The sequence below is a fragment of the Caloenas nicobarica genome, chromosome 4 (genome assembly GCF_036013445.1).
Source record: "Caloenas nicobarica isolate bCalNic1 chromosome 4, bCalNic1.hap1, whole genome shotgun sequence".
NCBI lineage: Eukaryota > Metazoa > Chordata > Aves > Columbiformes > Columbidae > Caloenas > Caloenas nicobarica.
This window is the reverse complement of record NC_088248.1, coordinates 62,438,032-62,458,004: the sequence shown is the minus strand read 5'-3', so window position 1 is coordinate 62,458,004 and position 19,973 is coordinate 62,438,032. Positions and strand designations below refer to the sequence as shown.

Here is a 19,973-nt window from a genome sequence, read left to right as displayed (position 1 = left end):
AAAATGTTTCTATTAGTCTCAAATTTTGTTTAAACAATGTCTTTAAGGCACAACTGTGTAATTATAGCAAAATTAAAGGACACCGCTAGCAAAAGGATAAACAGTGAAAAAATGGGGAATTATATTTGGCTTGAAAATCTGAAGAAGGTGTCAAATCAAAGGACAGACTACAACTATCTTTTGATTGAGTGAAAGAGGATTTAGGGAAGGAAAATCTACTCAAGAATACATGCAAAGAACAGCCCAGTCATCTCACACCACTGTAAATTTTCCCCTTGATTCTGGAACCAGAATCTGCACTTCTGGAGAGTAACTAACTGAAGATTCTAGTGTAAGACACTTTACCAAAATTTGGTGAAAGAAAAAAAAAAAACCACCACTAGCTTTAGCATCTAAATGATAGAGGAATGCAAATTAAGACAGCATACACATTCCTCTATGAATTAAAGCATCTTTCTTGAACAGGATTATTTTCACAGAGCTCAATACCAAACTGGGGAATTGTTTCAGTATAATTATCCTTCTTTGTGATGGTTGGACTACATAAATGCTTTATTCACAAGTTACTTCATCACAAGCTGTGTTGATTGATCGCTATTCTTTTCTATCTAATATCAGCCGAAGCTCTGCTTTAAGGCAGAGAACCCTTAACGGAAGAGATGATTTCAAAAAGGATATGTATTTGTCATATTTTCGAAAATCCTAGGCAGGCCTGGGAAAAGTACTATTTTTTCTTCTGGAGAAAAGCTTAAGCAGAAAGACAGAAGCCTATTTATATTTATATAGCATTATCAGTTCCCTAAAGAAAGCTGAAAAATTCAGCCGTTTCCTCAGAACAGAACAAACCAAACAGGAAAACATGAGTTTCTCGTTTCTGAAGAAATAAAATCCAATTTAAAAGAGGTTAACAAATCAATATGGAATAAAATGATGGCACCCTCCCCCACCTCATCCCCCCTTTTGTATAAAACTGGGCATGGAAACCCTCCACACAGGCTTAACGATAGATCATGACACTAAACTACATAAAATTCCTTGCAGATAAAGGAAATTAAAGACTTCAGAGTTGAGTTCTTTGAAAGTCTACTATTCAGATAAGCAAAAGTCAAAATCCTTAGCTCGGAACCCTCAAAACAACATGAGGAAGAGCATACCCCAAGGCAATATGTAAATCACAACAGTTTAAAACAAAACAGCACCGCAAAATTATGCATCTCATATTAGAGCACATACATGACAAGAGAGAAAGACAAAGGACAAACTATAAAACTGCATTTGGCAAGTGGAATTCCAGAGTGTAAAACAAGATGGAGTATTAGACTGTGGTATTAGAGTTGCTGTTGTTGCATTAAGGGGAATGAGGCAGAGACCATTAAGTTCATTAAATGAGTCTGGATTTATTATACATGTATAGCCAACTATATATCAAGTCTACCTTTCTGCTTCTATACTTCTGCATTAAAATAGCCCATTTACTGAGAGCAGTCATTCATTTCAATATTGTTTCTACGTTTTCTATTAATATTCTTAATTTGTTTTATGGCTGGTTTGTGAAAAAGTAACTTTTCTGAAAATTGCGGTTCTGAAAATGTCTATCTGCTTACTCTGCATCACAGGTGAAACTTATTCTGAAGCCAAGTAACCTTCTGATAAAAAGCCTTTGTGAAAAGAGCTAAGACATGGCTGTTGAAAAGGATTGCTCAAAATCAACAAGATGTGACTGTTACACTATCTCTCTTTTGCACTTCACCTAAAAGAAAGCAAAAGCTGCAGAGACTTGCTAAACCCAACCTTTTTTGTCGCTAGATCACTGGTGTGAGACTAATGTCTCCCACAGTAGTGGGAATGCGATTCACATTGTGTAGCCCTATCACTACTGGATTGCCCTACCATAAGACAAATAAGCAATAATACTGGAATATTAATGCCATGCTAATACAGATATGTAAAAAGACTTCGTAACATTTTTCCCCTCCCAATTTTAAGAAAATTTAACAGTAACAGAAATCAAGCTTAAAAAAAGTTTTATCTGTTGTCATATTAATATAGATGTTATTTTGTATGCACAATCAAGAGACCAATTAGTCTTATTAAAAATAGCAAGTTTTCATAGTTAAATTACTAACTCTTGTAGTCAACTTTGAAATTATCACAAAGATTAGCAAATTCTCATTTTAAGTACTGCATTAACTTGATCTCATTAAGATAGCATTCGAATATAATGAAAAATTATAATTGAAAATTTATATTCTCTGCCAAGAAATACAATAGATTCTCTTCTAAAACTCCAGACTACATGAGGCCAAATTATCAGGGAGAAAATAAAAAAAGTTCATTTTAGAGGAGGAAAATATCCTAGCTTCAAGGGATCTAAATTGATTTTTAAAAGGTTTTCTATGAAAACTCCCATCCCGATAGAAAGTGTAAGCAGGCAGGTGTGTCACGTCATTGCAGGCCGCAGTACTGCCCGCTGTAGTAGGTCCACAGCCTCCTTTCCATCTGGGATGAATCCACCCTCTGAAGGGGCTGTTAAAACACTCGGTACATTCTAAGTTCCTAAAATGGAGTCTTTTATTGTGTCCCTTTTTACTGTTGGATATGTTTCTCTATTTTAGTTTGGATCTCCTGAAGCCTTTTTGGATCTTTTTTGGCCAAGTCCAAAGCATGTGACTGTGGTTTTCAGTGTTATAAGGAAACACACTGAACTACCCTCCTGGAAAGAAACACAAACGCTTGCCTAAAAACATGCTTGTGTCATTTTCTTTGCCACCACAGACAGTAATAATGTTTCAGTGTTGTTAAAGAAATTAAAACTGTCAGAATATAGATTTACAGTAAAAGGGAACTGCCCCTCTACACATCAAATGCATTGTTGAAGCAACAGTTCAGAAGTCAAGCAGTAACAACCAGCCAAGGGACCAATGTATCTACCACCCACCTTATCTTGAGTAAAGCAGGCAGTATGAAAAAGTGATCAACTCTCTTCTCTTGCTACAATGGGTACATGGAGAGTTCTGTTTGCTTGATACTACCTTGAACTGTAAGAACTCAATTGCTTTATTCCCACTTGCACATCCTAACAAAAATCGAGTACACGTACAAGTTCAACAGCAGCATTCTGCCTGCCTGCCACAACGCTTCACAATAAAACAGCATCACAACACCTCTCTCTTTCAAGAGTATTTGGTAAGACAACATGATCAGCAAAACTTGAAGGAAAATGTTAAATATTGACCATAAATGTGTATATAAGAATATTTCAAGCATGGCAACAGAACAATGGTATAATTTGTAATACCACATCAACAAAAAAACCAATCCAAAGAACATATGAATGAATAATGGTGTTTTCATGTGCATTACACTTCCAGATGCAGGAATTACATTTGAAAAGACATGCATGCACAGCTAGAAATCATGTTCCTAGACTAAAGATGTTTATATGATTTCCTCGGCTAGTGCAGACAGTACACAATGTTGAATCGACATGCCAAAACAAGACATCCTTTCTGTATCAGACAATCCCCCGATACTGCAACAGGACCTCTAAAAATGCTTTGAGGTTACAAGTGTGGAGAAAATTCCAGAATGGCAATGCTTCGTCTTTTAACATTTCCTTCAACAATGAACTTTGTCACATCCTTTCTAAAGACAACAATTGATATGAGAAACTATGAGTAAAATGGAAGATAACAAAAATTACAAATGAAATAATGTAAAATATCAAAATAGTTATCAGATTTCCTAAAGATCCAAAACTAAAGGAGGAAAGTTATCAGGTAAATAAAACTGATTCCCAATTAAAACTAACATGAGACCGTATCACAGTAATAGATCTTATATTGCCATAGCAATAAAAAGTTTAAAGATAAATATAATTCGAATGCAAAATTTTCTCAACTAGAGTCAAAATTATGAATTAAAAGTATGAGAGAGCTCTTTCTTCATTTACAAAGAAAAAAGAAGCAGATGGGTGTTACCCTTTTCTAGTTCTGGCTTTTTTACACCAATCTGGTGTCGAGGTTTGAACTTCTTAAAACCAAGTTTTTTATGTTGAGTTTGACCCCAAATCAGTGAATTAAAATACAAAATAATAGTCTGAAGATAAAAAATGCTGTATTTTGGAAAAGCATTGAATGAGCTTAATATAAAGAATTTTATATATCACATAAAGCACAAAAGAAATAAAGTATACAAGAGACATAATATAGTTTATGTTACAACTTAAATTAACTTTTCGGTTTATTATCAGGAATAGTTTTCTACAATATAGAACACAAAGAGATTTTGCCCTGATATTTTGAAGTTTTTTATTCTTCGAGCAATATAATCAGATTATTTAATACAGTATTATTTCTACAAATGAATATTTCTGCAACAATTTCATTCCTATTGTGGGACTTTTTACTTGGTATTTCACACCTTAGTTATTTTATTGAAACAAGTTGGGACTTCTGTTTCAGGAGATCTCTTCACAAAACAAAAGAAATAATTTCACAAGTGTACTCTTTTTGTAAGTAATATAATGTCTTTTCTGAGATCACCCTTTTTTTTTTTTTTTTTTACAATGTATTATAAATATCTAGCTTTAAAAATGGATTTAATTTCACACTAGCCTAAAAAGATTCCAAGCCAATAAAGTTAGCATAGTAAGTGTATATTGTACTTGTCTAGAATAATTTTGCATTTTAAATTGTTCTGTAAGGATTCAATGCACAACCCCTTTAGAGTCAGCAGATTTCATTTGGCATTGAATGGATACTAAAACGGATCTCCGAAGGAATACTTCTCAGAAGTACGCAGTACTGGTTTTTCATGTATAAAACCATTACAGATTTACATTAGAAATCAATGACTTTTTTTAAACAACTATATGTTAATACACTGAATTTCTGCTTCATCTTATAATTTACCCCTCTTCACAATATGAAAAACTACACGGTGGAATGAAATTCTGTTCCTTTTGAAATTAATAACCAGTTACAACTGACTTTGCATATGTCAGAACTTGATTTGTTGTCTGTTTGAACTATATTAGCTCTTTTTCTTTTATCGTGGTGTGCTACAGCCATAATAGAATGTAACACACCTATCGTAGCTGAAAGATTTGTGTAACATACTATATACATTTCAAGCTGCACTTCCTGCATTATTCTGATACTATACAATGGTTAATTTCATTACCTCTCTAAAATTAAATTGAATATCATGCAATACAAAAAAAAAAAAACAAACAAACCACAAGGTACTTAGTTGTTTGACTTATCCAATTCTTTAAGATTGCAATTTTAAGATGAAGGGGGGAACAGGAACTTACCTACTTGGTACTTTGGGTAATAAGTTGCCATTTGTCCACCACTGCATGATTGTCTCTTATGCCTTTTTCTGATATTTGTATCAGTGGTCTCCCATTGCGGACTTTTTCTTTTGTTTATTCTGATAAGAACTTCAGAACTACCAGCAAGATTATCATCATGGTTTACATCACTACTTAATGTTCTACCGTGAAACTGGCCATCCAACCTTTCAGTCACTGTAGAAGAATTAGATCGTTTAGATGTTTCCATTTCATTTTCTTGTTTCTTTAATGCATTTTGCTTAGTAGAATGGGACCTTAAAAGAGGATGCCTTTTTTCTTCCATATAGGCCTGATTGCTTTTACTTTCAACAGCTTCAGGAGAATAAATGACATTATTTAACTTAAATGAACTGTGCTGCTCAATATGGTTGATTTTTCTCAGAAATATTCTACAATCTTTAAAGGTTTTGGCTTTCCAAGTATTTTGAAAGAGTTTATCTTGGCTTTGTCCTTTTCTAACATTTTGCTGGCAACAAATTGTTCCATTTGTCTCTGTATGTGACTTAAGTATATTTGCTAAACCAGGATGTGAGTTAAAGTCAGAAGATCCCATCATCTGTTGAACAAATGCATCTCTGGCTTCATTTGCTGTTGGCAGGAGGCTACTCTGAGATTCTACCAAAGTCTGAGTGGGATGGATTTCTACTGTATTTTTTTTCTGGAGCTTGGGCATTTCATCATTGCTTTCCCCACTTGCACTTGTAAACAACTGGCTTTGGCAAAAGAACTGTAAATTTTTCTTTTTCGATTTCCAGCCTCCGGGAGCCTGATTATACAGCTTTTTCGTTTGTCCCCACCTATCACGCTGTAACTTCTTAAATTCATTTCTTTTTAATCTGGCTAACGTAAAATTCCTTTTCATGCTTAAGACTGGAGACCTCACCATGTTATGTAACATTTGTAATTTCCCTGCTGGTTTTGAAGGAGAGGATAGTGCAAACTTTTTAAAGTGCTTTCTGAAAGGGCAAGTACTAACATCAGATTGTTTAGTTTCCATCTTTATCTCTCTAGTGCTAACTACTTCTAAAGGATTGCGAGCATTTGCCTTTCTCACTAGAGAGAGAGACTGTGTTTCTGTAGTTTGCATAAACCAGGTGCAGAGCTCATTCATATTACACTTTTTCTGAAAAAGCATTTTTATAGGCGATGTTTCAAATTCTACAAGGCAGGAGTCTAAAGGCTTTGCCATTTCAGTATTACAGTCTTGTTCAATGGGATCCCTTTTTTCACAAACACATTTATCGAACTCATTTCCCCCCACTCGCAACCAGGTATTAGTTATCTGCTCAAATCTATTATTTAGTTCTTCCAACAAAGTGTCACTTGACGTGGAAGTAGCCCACCACCTGAGAGAGGGATTCCATGAAAAAATGGGGTCTGATGATACTTCATTAAAGGGCCTGAATTCACCATCCTTAAGATCCTTTTTTGCATTTCCTGAATTTCTTAGTTCTGAGGTATCTTTGGATGCTGTGCTCTGATTTGATTGCCAATGTTTTTCCTTTCGACCTTTAGCTTTTTTCAAATGGAGTTTGTAAGATTTCTGTAGTAAGGCACTTCTACATGTAAATGCACTAGAAGATGCTAATGAATGTAAAAAATGCAGTGAGGGTTTTCTGTCTCTAGCAGAATGCCTCATTGGAATTTCGCGTTTTCTTGACACTGTTGTAATAACGTTGTTTGATCCGTTCTCTCTAGAATCTTTCTGCATGCTCTTTACTTGACCCATATTATTGCACAGTTGATTTTTTCTCTCCTGTGGGATGTTTTTTTCTAACACGTTCTGCTGTTGTAAAGGAGGCAAACAGTTGCTAATACTCACTTTTCTTTCCTGAGGTGAAACTCTATTCACGGTCACTGATATGCCGGAGATTTTTACCTTTGCTGGCCTACCGGGTTTTCGAATGGTGGTTAACGGTTTCTTAATTGGCCGTATAACATTGCTGCAAGGAAGTGGTGATGCTAGGTTACTCTTGATAGGTCTGACATAGTCATAACCAGAGACCTCATTTTCAGTAGAAGAATTCTGTAAGGCTTTTACAATTTCGGTCAAAGCATTTTCAGTTTCTGGATTGTGCCTCGCTTTGCTGTGGTCATTAGCAAAATTAGAATCAATGTGTTGTGTGGGCAGAATGCTGATTACATTTAGATTACCTTCAGAAACATGTCTCTTAGTTCTTCTTGACCTTCCAAAAACAACTGTCACAGTGATATTTTTGTTGCTGTTAACTTCTTCCATTACTGCTGCATCGGATTTGGGATTTTTACCATCACTGTTAAGCTCAGGTCTACGTTCTGTGCTTTCAGTCACATCTATTTTTGGTTTTGGAGGCCGTCCAATAGGTCTCTTAACCTGCTTAACAACCTGAGGACCTATTTTCTTTGGCCTACCAGGCTTTCTTTTTAAAACTGATTCGATGCTAATGCTTGATTTCTCCACAGCCTCACCATGTTGTTTCAAGTCATTTAAGTTAGTTTGACCAACTGGACAAGAGCTTGTAATTGTTTCCGCATAAACGCAACTCGACGACTCCTTGGTATCATTTTCATTGTGATCACAATCCTTGACAGAGATTGCATGAGAAAGATCTCCTGTGGCCTCTTCATCTAACAAAGTGTTTGTGTGCCCCTGAAACAAACAGATATCTGTGCTTCCTTTAGAAGATGCGGCTGCAGATGTCAAAGTATATTTGACTCCTTCACTACTATTAACCTCTGAGACAAACATAAGCTTAATAGGACTAGAGTAGTTTAAGGGAGAAGGGATCTCCCTAGCTTCAGAAGTTGTGTGCAAATCCCCATTATTGGAAGTTGAAGCGGATGAATCAAAGGTCAGAGATTTCAAAAGGCTGTCATTAATTTCTTGATCTATAACCATTTCTTGTTTGTTTGTTGTCACACACACAGATTTGGTTTTACTGCTGCTTGGCACATACGAATGTGGAAAGAAGCTTTGTCCTGTGCACCCCATTTCACTCAGAGTGAAAGGTAAGCCTTTCCTAGCAGCTTGGTTCATAACCTCTTCATAAGCATGATCTTTTAATTTCTGGGTTATTTTGTAACTATCCAGCAATGAATTGTTAGTCTTTCTGGCCAAGTTTATTGTATCTTCTAAACGCTCTACAACAACTTGCAGATTTGTGTCTTTCACAATTTTGCTTATATTTATGTCGCTGTGTCTTCCACCATGAGCATCTTCATTTATTTTCATTTTTTCCAAACTTTCCAAAGACTTTTTTGCATTGGGTGACTTTCTAAACACAATATTGTTTGTTACATACACGGAATACCATCCAGGAGGCACAACGTTACGTTTAGTTCTGCCCAAGATTTCAATACTCTCATCCTGTAGAGGAATATGATCAGTCTCTTTCAAGGTTGCACAACCTCCGTGTGTTTTTGCGAGGTTTGGCTGGCTGGCTGCAATAGCACTGTTTTCTGAAAAAACTAGAAAGCTGGAGCTGGTTTGAAAATTAGTAAGAGGTAGTTTGAAAGATTCTGTTTGGTGTACTGGAAAGCACATTGGTTTGGTTTGGCAATTTGTGCATGGATTACTTTCGAGATGTTGCAAAGCCTCATCATCTATCACAGTAAAACTGTGGTTTTTATTTGGATATATTTTATCAAATTTTTTTGTAGATTTCTTTGCATTTCTCTCAGAAATTGATTTTTTTCTCACAAGAGTTTCATCAAGGCTTGCAAGCTCCCTCTTGATTTGCAAAGACTGTCGTCGAATGAATGGTGAATCAGGAGAATTATACGTCGCAAATAAAGTTTCCTGACGCTTGCGAAATCTTGTTTGGATAATTTTGTTTTCCATTTGTTTATCATGTTGGTGAAGCAATTCCATAAAGCTGTAATCACTTGCCTTAGCATTATGCAAAAGAGAAGTTATGAAGTCTCCTAATTTAACATCATTTTCTGGTGCCCTGTCACTGCTAGAAAGTTTGATGGGATTTGTTGCTATATCTGTAGTGTCTATTGATTTTAACTTTTCATTAATACGGTCTATTAAATCTTGAAAAATGGCAGAATGTTCACCTTTCTCAGCCTTCTCAGAATTTATACAATAATTGTAGCTTTCTTGGTCTGTTGATAGCAACGTTCCATCTGAATATTCAGTCTCTTTTCCTCTGCATGTTTTGCCTTTGTATTCAAATTCTCCTTTACTTCCTTCAGCTGGCAAGAGGGATGGAGGCTGGTTGACGGATATTTCAAGCTTATTGTCTAAAGTCGGAAAATCTATAGCTGATCCTTCCAATGATTCGAATTCTTTACTCTGTACAGGTGATAGTGGAGGCGGTGATGGGCTCCGAGATCTATTTGAATTTTTAATGCTGTTCAAGAGATCACAATCCTTAGTTGAATATGTACATGCTGCTGCTTTCACAGAATGCCTGTTATAATTTTGCAATTGTTCAGCACAATACTTATGAGAACTACATGTTTTGTTCACCATTGTCTTAATACATCCAATTGCTACAGCTTGGCATGACAAAGAATGAAAATCTTTAATACAAACAGACAGAGGTGGTAAACAAGTGTTTGGTCTTTGATTTTGTAAACAGCACCTTTTTGTCAGCATATGTCCATTACAACTGCAAAATGAAATGTGAACATCCTCTTCAGTAAGGGAAGTGGGAGTTTCAGAGTGGACCAAATGTGTTTGCTTGCAACTGCATACTATAGGAACATTTTCATCTTGTATTAAAAATTTTAACATAGCCAAAGTCTGTTGCCAGTGATATGAACAAAAAGACTCCAAAACTTTGTTTAATGTTGATTTTCCTTTTTCCAAATTAGTTGTTTCCTCTGAATTTGCATCAGCTGTTGAGCTTGAACTGAAAATGAAAACAAATCAAAACAAAATATAAATTACAGTAAAACACCGTATCTAATGTTTGTTATAATGGTTAAACTCAAGCCTAAAAACCTGAAGTTTGCAAAACAGTTCTGTTCTAGCTGCACTATTCAATCACACTTGCAAGTATCGCTAGCAATGATGTGCATCTTATCTATAGCCGTGATAGTCCTGCCATAAGAAAAATAATCAGGAAGAAATTAAGGGACTAAAAAACCAGCTTGAAACATAACTTCTCATATCTAAGTGTAATTACAATAACGTTAACTTTCTATTATTTCAAACTACCTTAGTCATTAATGAAGAAAAACCTCACCATGAACCCGGGGAGCTCAGTATTACTCCCATTTCACAAAGGGAGGCACTGAGAGGGGAAATGACTTGCCTAAGGTCACAACTCAAGGTTGCGGCAGAGGCAAGAAGCAATCCACCTTTCCTGAATCCCACCCTAAGATATTCATATACCAAAGTGCATTGAATGCTCTTCAGGATACTCTTAAAGATCCTTCTAAAGACATTTTTATTTCTATATTTATTTTTAAAGAAGACTTAGGCTAACAGAAGATGGAAAAAATAATCATTTGCTACTGTTACTGTTCTTTGCAGACAGAAGTTTCCCTTCTCGTCTTTAAATAAACTGCAGCGGTACATCACAGGCTCTTTCTTCACTGCAATATATTACACACACATACACACACGTGCGCACACACACACGGATTCCTTCATTAAACAGAAACAGAGATAATCACCACTGGAATAAATAACTTATATAACAAAGGTTAGTATCCTTTAAGTCTCAAATACAGCATAGGCCTATATCTAAATAAGACTTCTGAGCAGTTGTTCTCCATATATTAACTGAAAATAAAGTAACTTATAAAATACTACCTTTGCTATTTAATTAATTTCTTATAAATTATTAAAACTAATGTCACTACTTACCTAATCAATCATTTATATTGAAAAGCTGAAAATTTTCCATGGTAGAAATTAATACAGATATTTCTGCAATTAAATACAAAATCCTTATGCTGGATAGCAACTATCAACAGATAGTTAACACCTAATTCAAATGTTTTACTGAAACCAATTGCATGAGCGGAAAATGTTAGAAGAATTCTGTTTTAGAAAAGTATGTATTGTTTAAACATATCACCAAACTCTGAACATGGCACTAACTTTTTGCCCTACTAACTCCTGTAATTTTTTTGCATTTAGGCCTGTATTTTGGAAAAAAAAAAGTCATTTTGATTAGGTTTACAACTGTATTGATCGAGGAACATACGTATTTAAAACTTAATGTGCTGTATTAATATAAAGTTACCAACTCATTATCTCATACCCAATGTTATTAGCATCAATAGTAAATTTAAGTTTTCAGGTTTCTTACTGGAATTTATACATACACATTTCTATTTTTACTGTCCTACATGAGTTTTAAAGTTTAGAGCTTAAAACCAGTCAACTATGCTTACTTTCTCATATGCTTAATTCCTTATGTTTTTTCTTTCTCCTGTAATATTTAGTGTGAAACAGTACATAATCAAAATCAAGCATCTAGATGACATTGACTCAAAAGCATAAGATAATTGCGATGGTATTAGCTGAAATTGCAATTATGTTTAAACTCAACTGAAGTCTTAAAGATAAAAAAAAGTATTTGCATTTCCAATCTAAAGTAAAACCAGCATTATTCAAGGGCATAACATTGTCAGGATTTGACTGCTTTTGAAACAGCACTACACTGAGAAGAGTCTGAGTGTTACTCAGTCCAAAAAAAATCAGGGGTCACGAGGTGTTGGAACGTATCACTGCACTTGTGACAAAGCAGCTTATTCCAGCAATACAATTACAGATAAAAACTAATTGCCCTCCCCACCACCATGACTTTAATTATGTTTTGAAAGGCTATCTAGAAAAAAAAATGAACACAGCGCTAGGTCTTCAATACTTTGAAAGTCACAGTAAATTTGGTAAGTACTAATTTGCTAAAAAGATGGCTATAGTAGTGTCTTTTTAGACTGAATCTCTAGACAGAGATAGCTTGCTGTCTGTCCAGACTTGCAAGGTTTGTCTAATGGAGTTTCACTGGAGAGCCTTTATTGTAGAGGACCTATATCCACAACTGCTATTTAAAATATGCTCACCGGTGGAAAACACTTCCAGAGCCCTAAAGCCTTCTCAAAGTCAAAAGTTTCCAAAGGTCTCAAAGCTGCTTAAAATTTGCACGTGGAGATCAACCTACTGTGTTAAGTCATACCCTGGTTATCACAGAAATACTGGACATTCTTCTAACATAATTTCTTTTGGGGTTATTTACCCTTGTGTAACATCTATAACCTGCTTTCCCTTGAAGCGTGTTAGTTCATAAAGCTGACAGACAACTTTAATTATTCTACTGTAATAGAACCGCACTCCAAGTGATCTTCCAACTTTGTGAAGACACATTGACCCCTTACTTAGTCATCATTTGGGAACAGAGCTTGATACGCAAATTAAAGCATTAAAGCAACACATTTTCTTTAATGTGTCTCTCCATAGATATGTCCATATTTTAAAACGAACTAATTTTTTATAGTTTTTCAATACAATTATGGAATTATTTCAGTTTCCTGTAATTCCTATATAGCCTATTAAATGTGTTCTGTCACACAGTAGTTTAGACTATCCTCAAGATGAAAGGTTTAAACAAGAAGGTCATAACAGGAAGAGCTATCACTTTCACAACTGGATACATCCTTCACAGAACAGTCTTGCACTTCCTACACATCTCCCACAAAAAGATGGCTGGAGAGAGGGGCAGGGAAAGGAGGGGCTGAGAGGACCGATACCCACTGCTCCCCCCGCACCCTTTGTGCACAATCCCTCTGAAGACAAACTGAAGCATGGAATGACATTACTTCCTTGCTGAAGGGCAGGGGCAGTTAATAGCCCGGAGTGGAGACTGACTGGCGTCCAAAATTGGCAAAAATAGAGAGATGTGATAAAGTTATGTACTAGCCTTTCAGCATATTATTTTATATATAAAATACCAAACCTTTGCCTCCTCCACAAATCAAAAAAACTAACAGGAAAGAGCTCAGAGGACTCCTAAAAGATTTCCTTCCCTAACATTCTATCCTCTGTCGTCTCAACCACAGACAAGACCTATCAATCTAGCAACCTCTGCAGACTGGGAACACGAACACAACATACTTTCAAGTACTCATATGAACAGCATAGAAATATAAATTTGTCTTATAGAAATGTTTGTTTTCTGACTATTAAGTAGATAAATCCCTCAAAAAAACCTGTAAGTTGTCTGTAATACAGAATAGGTAACGTTTAGCTTCAAACTAAAGGATGTAACGGCTATAGAACTAGTTTTCTGAATTTCTTCTCATTTAGAAATAAGGCATCAATTATGAGAAATCATCCTTCCTTAAAGCTACTATTTCTGATATATAGAAGTCTCAGAGTACATGAGTCATTATGTGCTTAATTTGTACAGCTCTTGATCTCATGCCACTGCTAATAAACTTGTGCCTCAGGAGTAAGTCAAATGAGTCAGTGTACAGGGTTTTGTTTCTTTCTTTTTTTTACTGAATGAGCAAATCAATCACATCAGTGTTGTAAATTTATGTGCAAAAGCATTGAAGTGCTTTACTACAAATTACAACGTAGAAACACGTTAACTAAACAATTAAATTCATACAATCAGATTTAGGAATATAACAACACAAAGGAAAAACAGAATTACAGTACATTTACAACACAAGACAAATACATGGAATTCATTAGAAAATATTGTAATAAATAATTCATGAATTATAGTGCAATTGATTTATGCATAAATATAACTAATTGCCTAGAAATCAGTTGTTAACAAAAATCTGTCAAAAATCAAGGCAGCCACAGAGTTTTACTAAATTACTGCGACAATGGAAATACTGCAATTAAAAAACAAATACAAGTATTTGTACTGTAAACAACTAAAAAAAAAAAAAATCAGTCTCACTAAAGTTAATATACAATTTAATATAAAATTGTCATTAGCTACCAGAAATGGTTTAAACAGCTTTACTGAGCAGTAGTTCTAAAAACAGAGGCACTGTTTTTTAATATAAAATACTTGAGAAACATTCAAATAAGTAGAAAGCATGTAGGGCTTGCTTTCGCCTTCATTTAAAATTCTGCTGAAACAGGAATTTTCAGAAATTGTCAATTACTAAGTAGTGACTTGTAACTGAATTTATAAAACAGTTCAAAATGTGTAATCTTAAATGACATTTAATGGAATACATAGGGGTTGGGGAAGGAGAATCTACATGTTTCCCTGCCTTTCCTTAATTGTGTAATCAAAGGTTAGCCTAATAATTAGAAACAAATAATTCTGTTCCTTTAAACACTTACAGGTTGAGTATCGTCTATAAACTATCAAAAAATATCTTAATATACTATTTCTGACCAAAAAATAAATACAAGTACTAAAATGTTGAAAATTAATTATAATATTACATACAAAACTACTGAGTACTGTTAAGTCAATAGTAAAATGATCCCTGATTTTATGAATCCTGTTAATTATTTGGTCAGGTCATCTTTTAAATGATATAAAAAGAGTACTGTAACTTGCCTTCAATAAAAACTTCTGATTCAAATTTATAACATTGTCTGAGGAGTAGAAAACATCAGTATAGTATAAATATTAGGCAATGTATTGAAGCCCAAAATTTTTGCAGGTAAAACTGTATAAAGACAGATCTTGGAACATCTACGGTTTTTTCAACTTCATTTTTCAGCGGGGATATATTCACAAATTAATCCTTCTGGTCCTCACAAAATATGGCTTAATTCTTTTAAAATGAATGATGACCCTGACATCTGCTGTTTTGTGACCTCCTTGTTATCAGGTACAGTTCCACTTAAAAAAGGATTCATTCTGTAATATGCAAGTAAACCTTAATCACTGAGAAGATTCAGCATAGATCTGAGAGACCAAAGAATGGAGACACAAGTTGTGCAGTTTCAATGGATTATTCTGGTTTAAAATGGAAGTTGTTATTTTTTAGTAGTGTTAATAAATATGGGCTAGATTTTACCATCAATATTGCAGTACATTCTCCATTGAATTTAATGGCAAGTTTATCTATCAATCACATCACCTGATGTGGCCCATATGTATGTAATGCCCCGTTTCATTTATATAACCAGCCTATACACATGCAAATCTAAGTGGGGGAAAAATGTATGCATGTGCACCGAATGTATACAAGTTTGAGAAAAATCTTTTTCTTTGCCAAATTAGATACATACAGAAAAAAAAATATTTCTAGAGGAAAAGGGCACTGATGTTCAGTATTGAACGTATGAAGCAAGCTCCCATTCTTCATGGGTAGACATATACTTTGTGATATTACAGAAAAAAATGATACAAAGTCCAATGTGAATACTTTGAAATTCATGTAAAAACTGCAATATGAAGGTAATTGGTCTCCCTTAAATTCTATTAAAAGTTATGTATTTAAAGTGAACTGCCTAACTTCTAACTACCAAATTTATAAAGAATTTATACTACTGAAAGTTCAAAACAGCTTCACTGTTTAATATTTGTATTTCTATCAAGACCCTGAACTGCAAATTTGGTTATTAGCAAAATGATAATGTAACTTGGTATTCATTTTGATAAACTGAAAATGTTTTGAAATGTCACAGCAGCAAATACATTACAGTTACAGTGAGGTTTTTCAATAGGAGTGTGACACAATCCTTAAATAAATTTTAAGTAGTCATAACATTAACTAACCAGCACGTTTAAACAAACAAAAAACCAAACCCAAACCATTCTCAAGCTCATTCTGTGCACATTATGAACATGCTCTAAGTTGCATTCCAACTTTCTTTTTAAACCTTACAAGTTACCTTATTTGTCAAACTAAAAAGGAAAATTATGTTAAAGTTTAAATTATTTTATGCTCTTAGTATTCCATCTTATTTTATATTTAATAATTCTATAACTACAGTAATTTCTCAGGTTTTATAAGTGTACACTTTGTAAACACCAATTTCTTTCTAAACCAACAACAAAATAATCTTAAAACAATTAAAAAAATGCAGTTTATGCCTGCTAAACACACATTTTTAGTAATGAAATGCTTTTCTTACTTGTATTGGATATTTAAGTAACAATGAACGTTTTCTTTCACAGACTTTACTATATCCTACTAATACTTCACAAATCCACTTCCTTGTAAGGAACTAGCTTTTTAAGAAAAATCCCTTGATTTGTATAATCTGAGTTACTTACAATTTATTGCAAGTATTCTGTGAAGTATAAAAGCCTGCTAACCCTTGGTCACGTATTTCCATAATAAGATGGATTATTGAATGGGTAGAGTGGTTCTTCACCAATTAAAAATTATGCTTCACATGACAAATACTTGTTTTCCCAAAACATCTTTATGCTATTGACTACTAAATAAAACCTGAATCTTTTCACCTATTTATACAAGGATTATATTAAATACACACTAGCAGAATTAAGTGAGAAACTCTATAATTCTGTCCACAGTGAAAACCCTGAATAGAACTATTTTTCAAAAGGCATGTATGTGGTTTTTGAACTGTATAATTTCACGTCTTCTGTCAGAGTGAGCATATGTATTTCTCACACAGTGTGTGTATACAGACATACATACACACACACAAAACAATTCGCTAACAATTATTCTACACAGGCTTGCTACTATTTTTGCAGCTGCCAGTCCCTGAATCTGTCATATTAAATAAGCCAGTATCTGGTAATCGGAGTTTCTTCTTCGGCGGAGTCTTCAATGTTCCAGATCTTTCTTTTACTTTATATTCTAAAGTGCTGTGAGGTACCCCATAAATTCCTTGTGCTTTGGAAACACTCATTTTCCCACTCATTACCATTGCAATTGCTTCTTCCATTATTTCATGATCATACTGCCGATAGCGGCCACGTTTTTTTCTTGGTTGCTTATTATCTTTACGATCCAAACTATCTTCTGTATTTTCTGAGGTTCCATCTACTGTCCCATTCTTAGCATTAAGACACAAAGGAGAGAGGTCCCCATGCAGAAAGTAGGAGTCAACACTTGAGTGAGTTACAGGTGCAGAACATTCAATTTTGTTCTGTTTAGGGAGTATATTTTTCAATTTTTGAAGAGCTGATCCTTCTAAGACTGAGGAGGTTTTAGAAACATGGTACATAACATCCAGAAGACCAGCAGTATCAGACTGTGGTTTGGACACAGAACTTATTCTTAGCTGAGGAATTTTTAATTGTACAGTAGGACTTGAAGTTTCATATTGTAGACTTTCACTTTTTTCTTTAAATTGAGTGACCATTTTCTGTAGAGTTAACTGGTGGAGGTAACTGGAAGCTGTTGGGAATTTTAATTCTGAGGTTTCAAGTAGACTGAGTTTACTTTTTTCTGTGCGCTCTGCTTGAGCTCTTGCCCACAAGGCTACTTTTTGTAGGACCGCACAAGTTTCTTTACTGTCTTTAAACGAATAACTATCATTGAAATCGTGAGTTTTGTTTCTAAAAGGTGCAGGCTTTCCTGCTGGTAAGGCTTCTAAGTGGAGAAGTAAAGTTTTTTGAGGTATGCCATAAAGTATGCCTGCTTTATTTATGTCCAGTGCTCCAGACTGAATGTCTTTCAAAGCTTTTGAGAGCAAACCATCTGCAAACTCAGCACTTCTTTCCACATAGTCCTCTCTGTGTCTGTGTAGTCTCCTGGATGGATGGAATGAAACGATGGTAAACTGATGTATGAGAGACTCTCACACAGCTATGGAAGGGAAGGGTCCACTCCTTTATTATACTCCTTGCTTCGGTAACATCACTGCTTCTGATACTTTTAAGCCTTTGAGTTGTGGTAGTTAAATGATTATCCTAGCAAAATGTTACAGTTCTGGTAGGACAGCGCGTCAAAAATCATACGGTGGCTTCTACAGCAGCCCTTCCAAGAACTTTATATCCTAGCTCAGTATTTGATAATATTCTCATGTGCTTGCTATATTCCCTTGTTCACATGCTTGCCGAGCAACACTGTTATACTTTTAATTATACAATTAACATTCCATTAAATACCCAAATCCTGAAGGAGCTTTTTGTTAGTAGAAACGTGACGTTACCGCTAAACAAGTAATAAAAGAGTCAACCCCCTCATAGAAAATTTGCAGAAATAAGTACATAACTACACACAAACATCCCAGACTTACACAAAACTAGGCTTTCTACAACAAGTGCTGTAGTTAACAATCAAGTCCAGTTTGGCAAAATAAAACAGTTTTAAAAACTTCTAGTCACTATTTACAGCTCTCTAATTACAAAGTCATTTTCATTTTAAAACTTCTTTATATCAGCAAACTAATAAAATGCAATTTTACATCATTTAACAAATACTGCTATTGTAGTCCTATTTGTAATAAGTTATTTGGTAAGACATACAGGTGACAAAAAGGGTCTTGCTATGGCTAGTGGATGGGAGGATGCCAAGATCATAACAAAATCCAACAAAACAATGTGTTTCACTAGTTTTGTGGTAGCTTTCAGCAGATGCAATAACATTTTTCTTGCTGAATACAGAAATTAACCATTTGCCACCACACACCATAGTCAGAACCATGATGTAAGTATGATGATTAAGAGCTCTCTCTCTCGTGCACACTTGCTTTCTCTCGTACTAAGGAATAGTATAGATAATAGTCATTTAACTTGTTCATGTTAGTTGAAAAATATTTTAAATCTGAATATTAACATTTTAATTTTTGTCCAAAATTGGAGTTTCCTGAATAGACTCTGAAAGAATATATTTACATTTTATTCTACTATCCTATTACTTTTAATGTGTTATGGAATCAATTTTCAGTTCATTTTTTAGTAACATGAACTAAAGTTTGGTGATTGTTCTGATAACTTTTCTTTAAACAGAAAAAAAAAGGAAAACGACAAATGAAACATATAATATATACATAGACACACACTTATGAGTGACAAGAATTCTTTTGAAAGCAAAATAGGAACCACGTGTGTGTCAGTATATACAAATATGTTATGAACATAAAACCTGACTTCGGAGAAGAGAAACCTGGATTGTATTTGACAGAAGCCGAAGAGAGTCCTAAACGTTGCTTACCCAGACACTGAGTTTTCAGAACACAACGGATCATATTTTGGTTCTTCCAACCTTGCGCTTTTCTTTGTAGAGAGATCTAGCACTCCATCCCCTGCAAAGAATGAGTAGTGGATGATAGCAGCTGTTTAGGGATTATCTCGGAAATTTTGTTAGCAAATGTTTGTACCTATGGCACAATTTTAAAGCAGTTACTTGTAAAATCTCTGACATCTTACTGTTTTAACAATGTCAGCTGTCAGCAAATGTTTTTATATATTTGGTTTGTAACAAAAGATTTTAGAATTAAGAAAAAAAAATCAGAAATAAAGTTTAAAAGAAAAATTTGTCTTAAACACAAACACGTGACTGCTTTCCTAAAAATCAAGTACGCATATATATTGCACTCTTTACTTTAAAGGCAACCAAAGCAATGCACTTTTTATTATTATTCATATATTCATATTGTCATACTGTAAACAAACAAGCCTGATACTGAAGTTAAAATTGACATAACTAACTCACAGGATTACAGGATAATTCAAGCTACTGGAGATCTCAGGAGGCCTCTAGACCAACCTCCTACTCAGAGCATGGTCAGCTACGAGATCAGACCAGGTTACTGGATAAG

At 34.6% G+C, this 19,973-nt stretch overlaps 1 protein-coding gene across 10 annotated transcripts in view; it reads right to left on the bottom strand.

The window, feature by feature from the left end:
* LCORL (ligand dependent nuclear receptor corepressor like) overlaps nt 1-19,973 on the bottom strand; it is an 81,579-nt gene that overhangs the window by 7,763 nt on the left and 53,843 nt on the right. For 3 of the 10 annotated variants that reach the window (XM_065634571.1, XM_065634573.1, XM_065634574.1), the window contains exons 6-7: nt 19,367-19,457; nt 4,625-10,200 (exon numbers count right to left, since the gene is read on the bottom strand). In XM_065634571.1, the coding sequence (XP_065490643.1) occupies nt 5,289-10,200; nt 19,367-19,457 (5,003 nt within the window). In that variant the 3' untranslated portion in view covers nt 4,625-5,288. Of the gene's footprint in view, nt 1-4,624; nt 10,201-16,306; nt 17,962-19,366; nt 19,458-19,973 lie in introns of those variants that run through there. The other 7 variants (XM_065634576.1, XM_065634575.1, XM_065634572.1 and 4 more) reach the window with 7 other exon arrangements.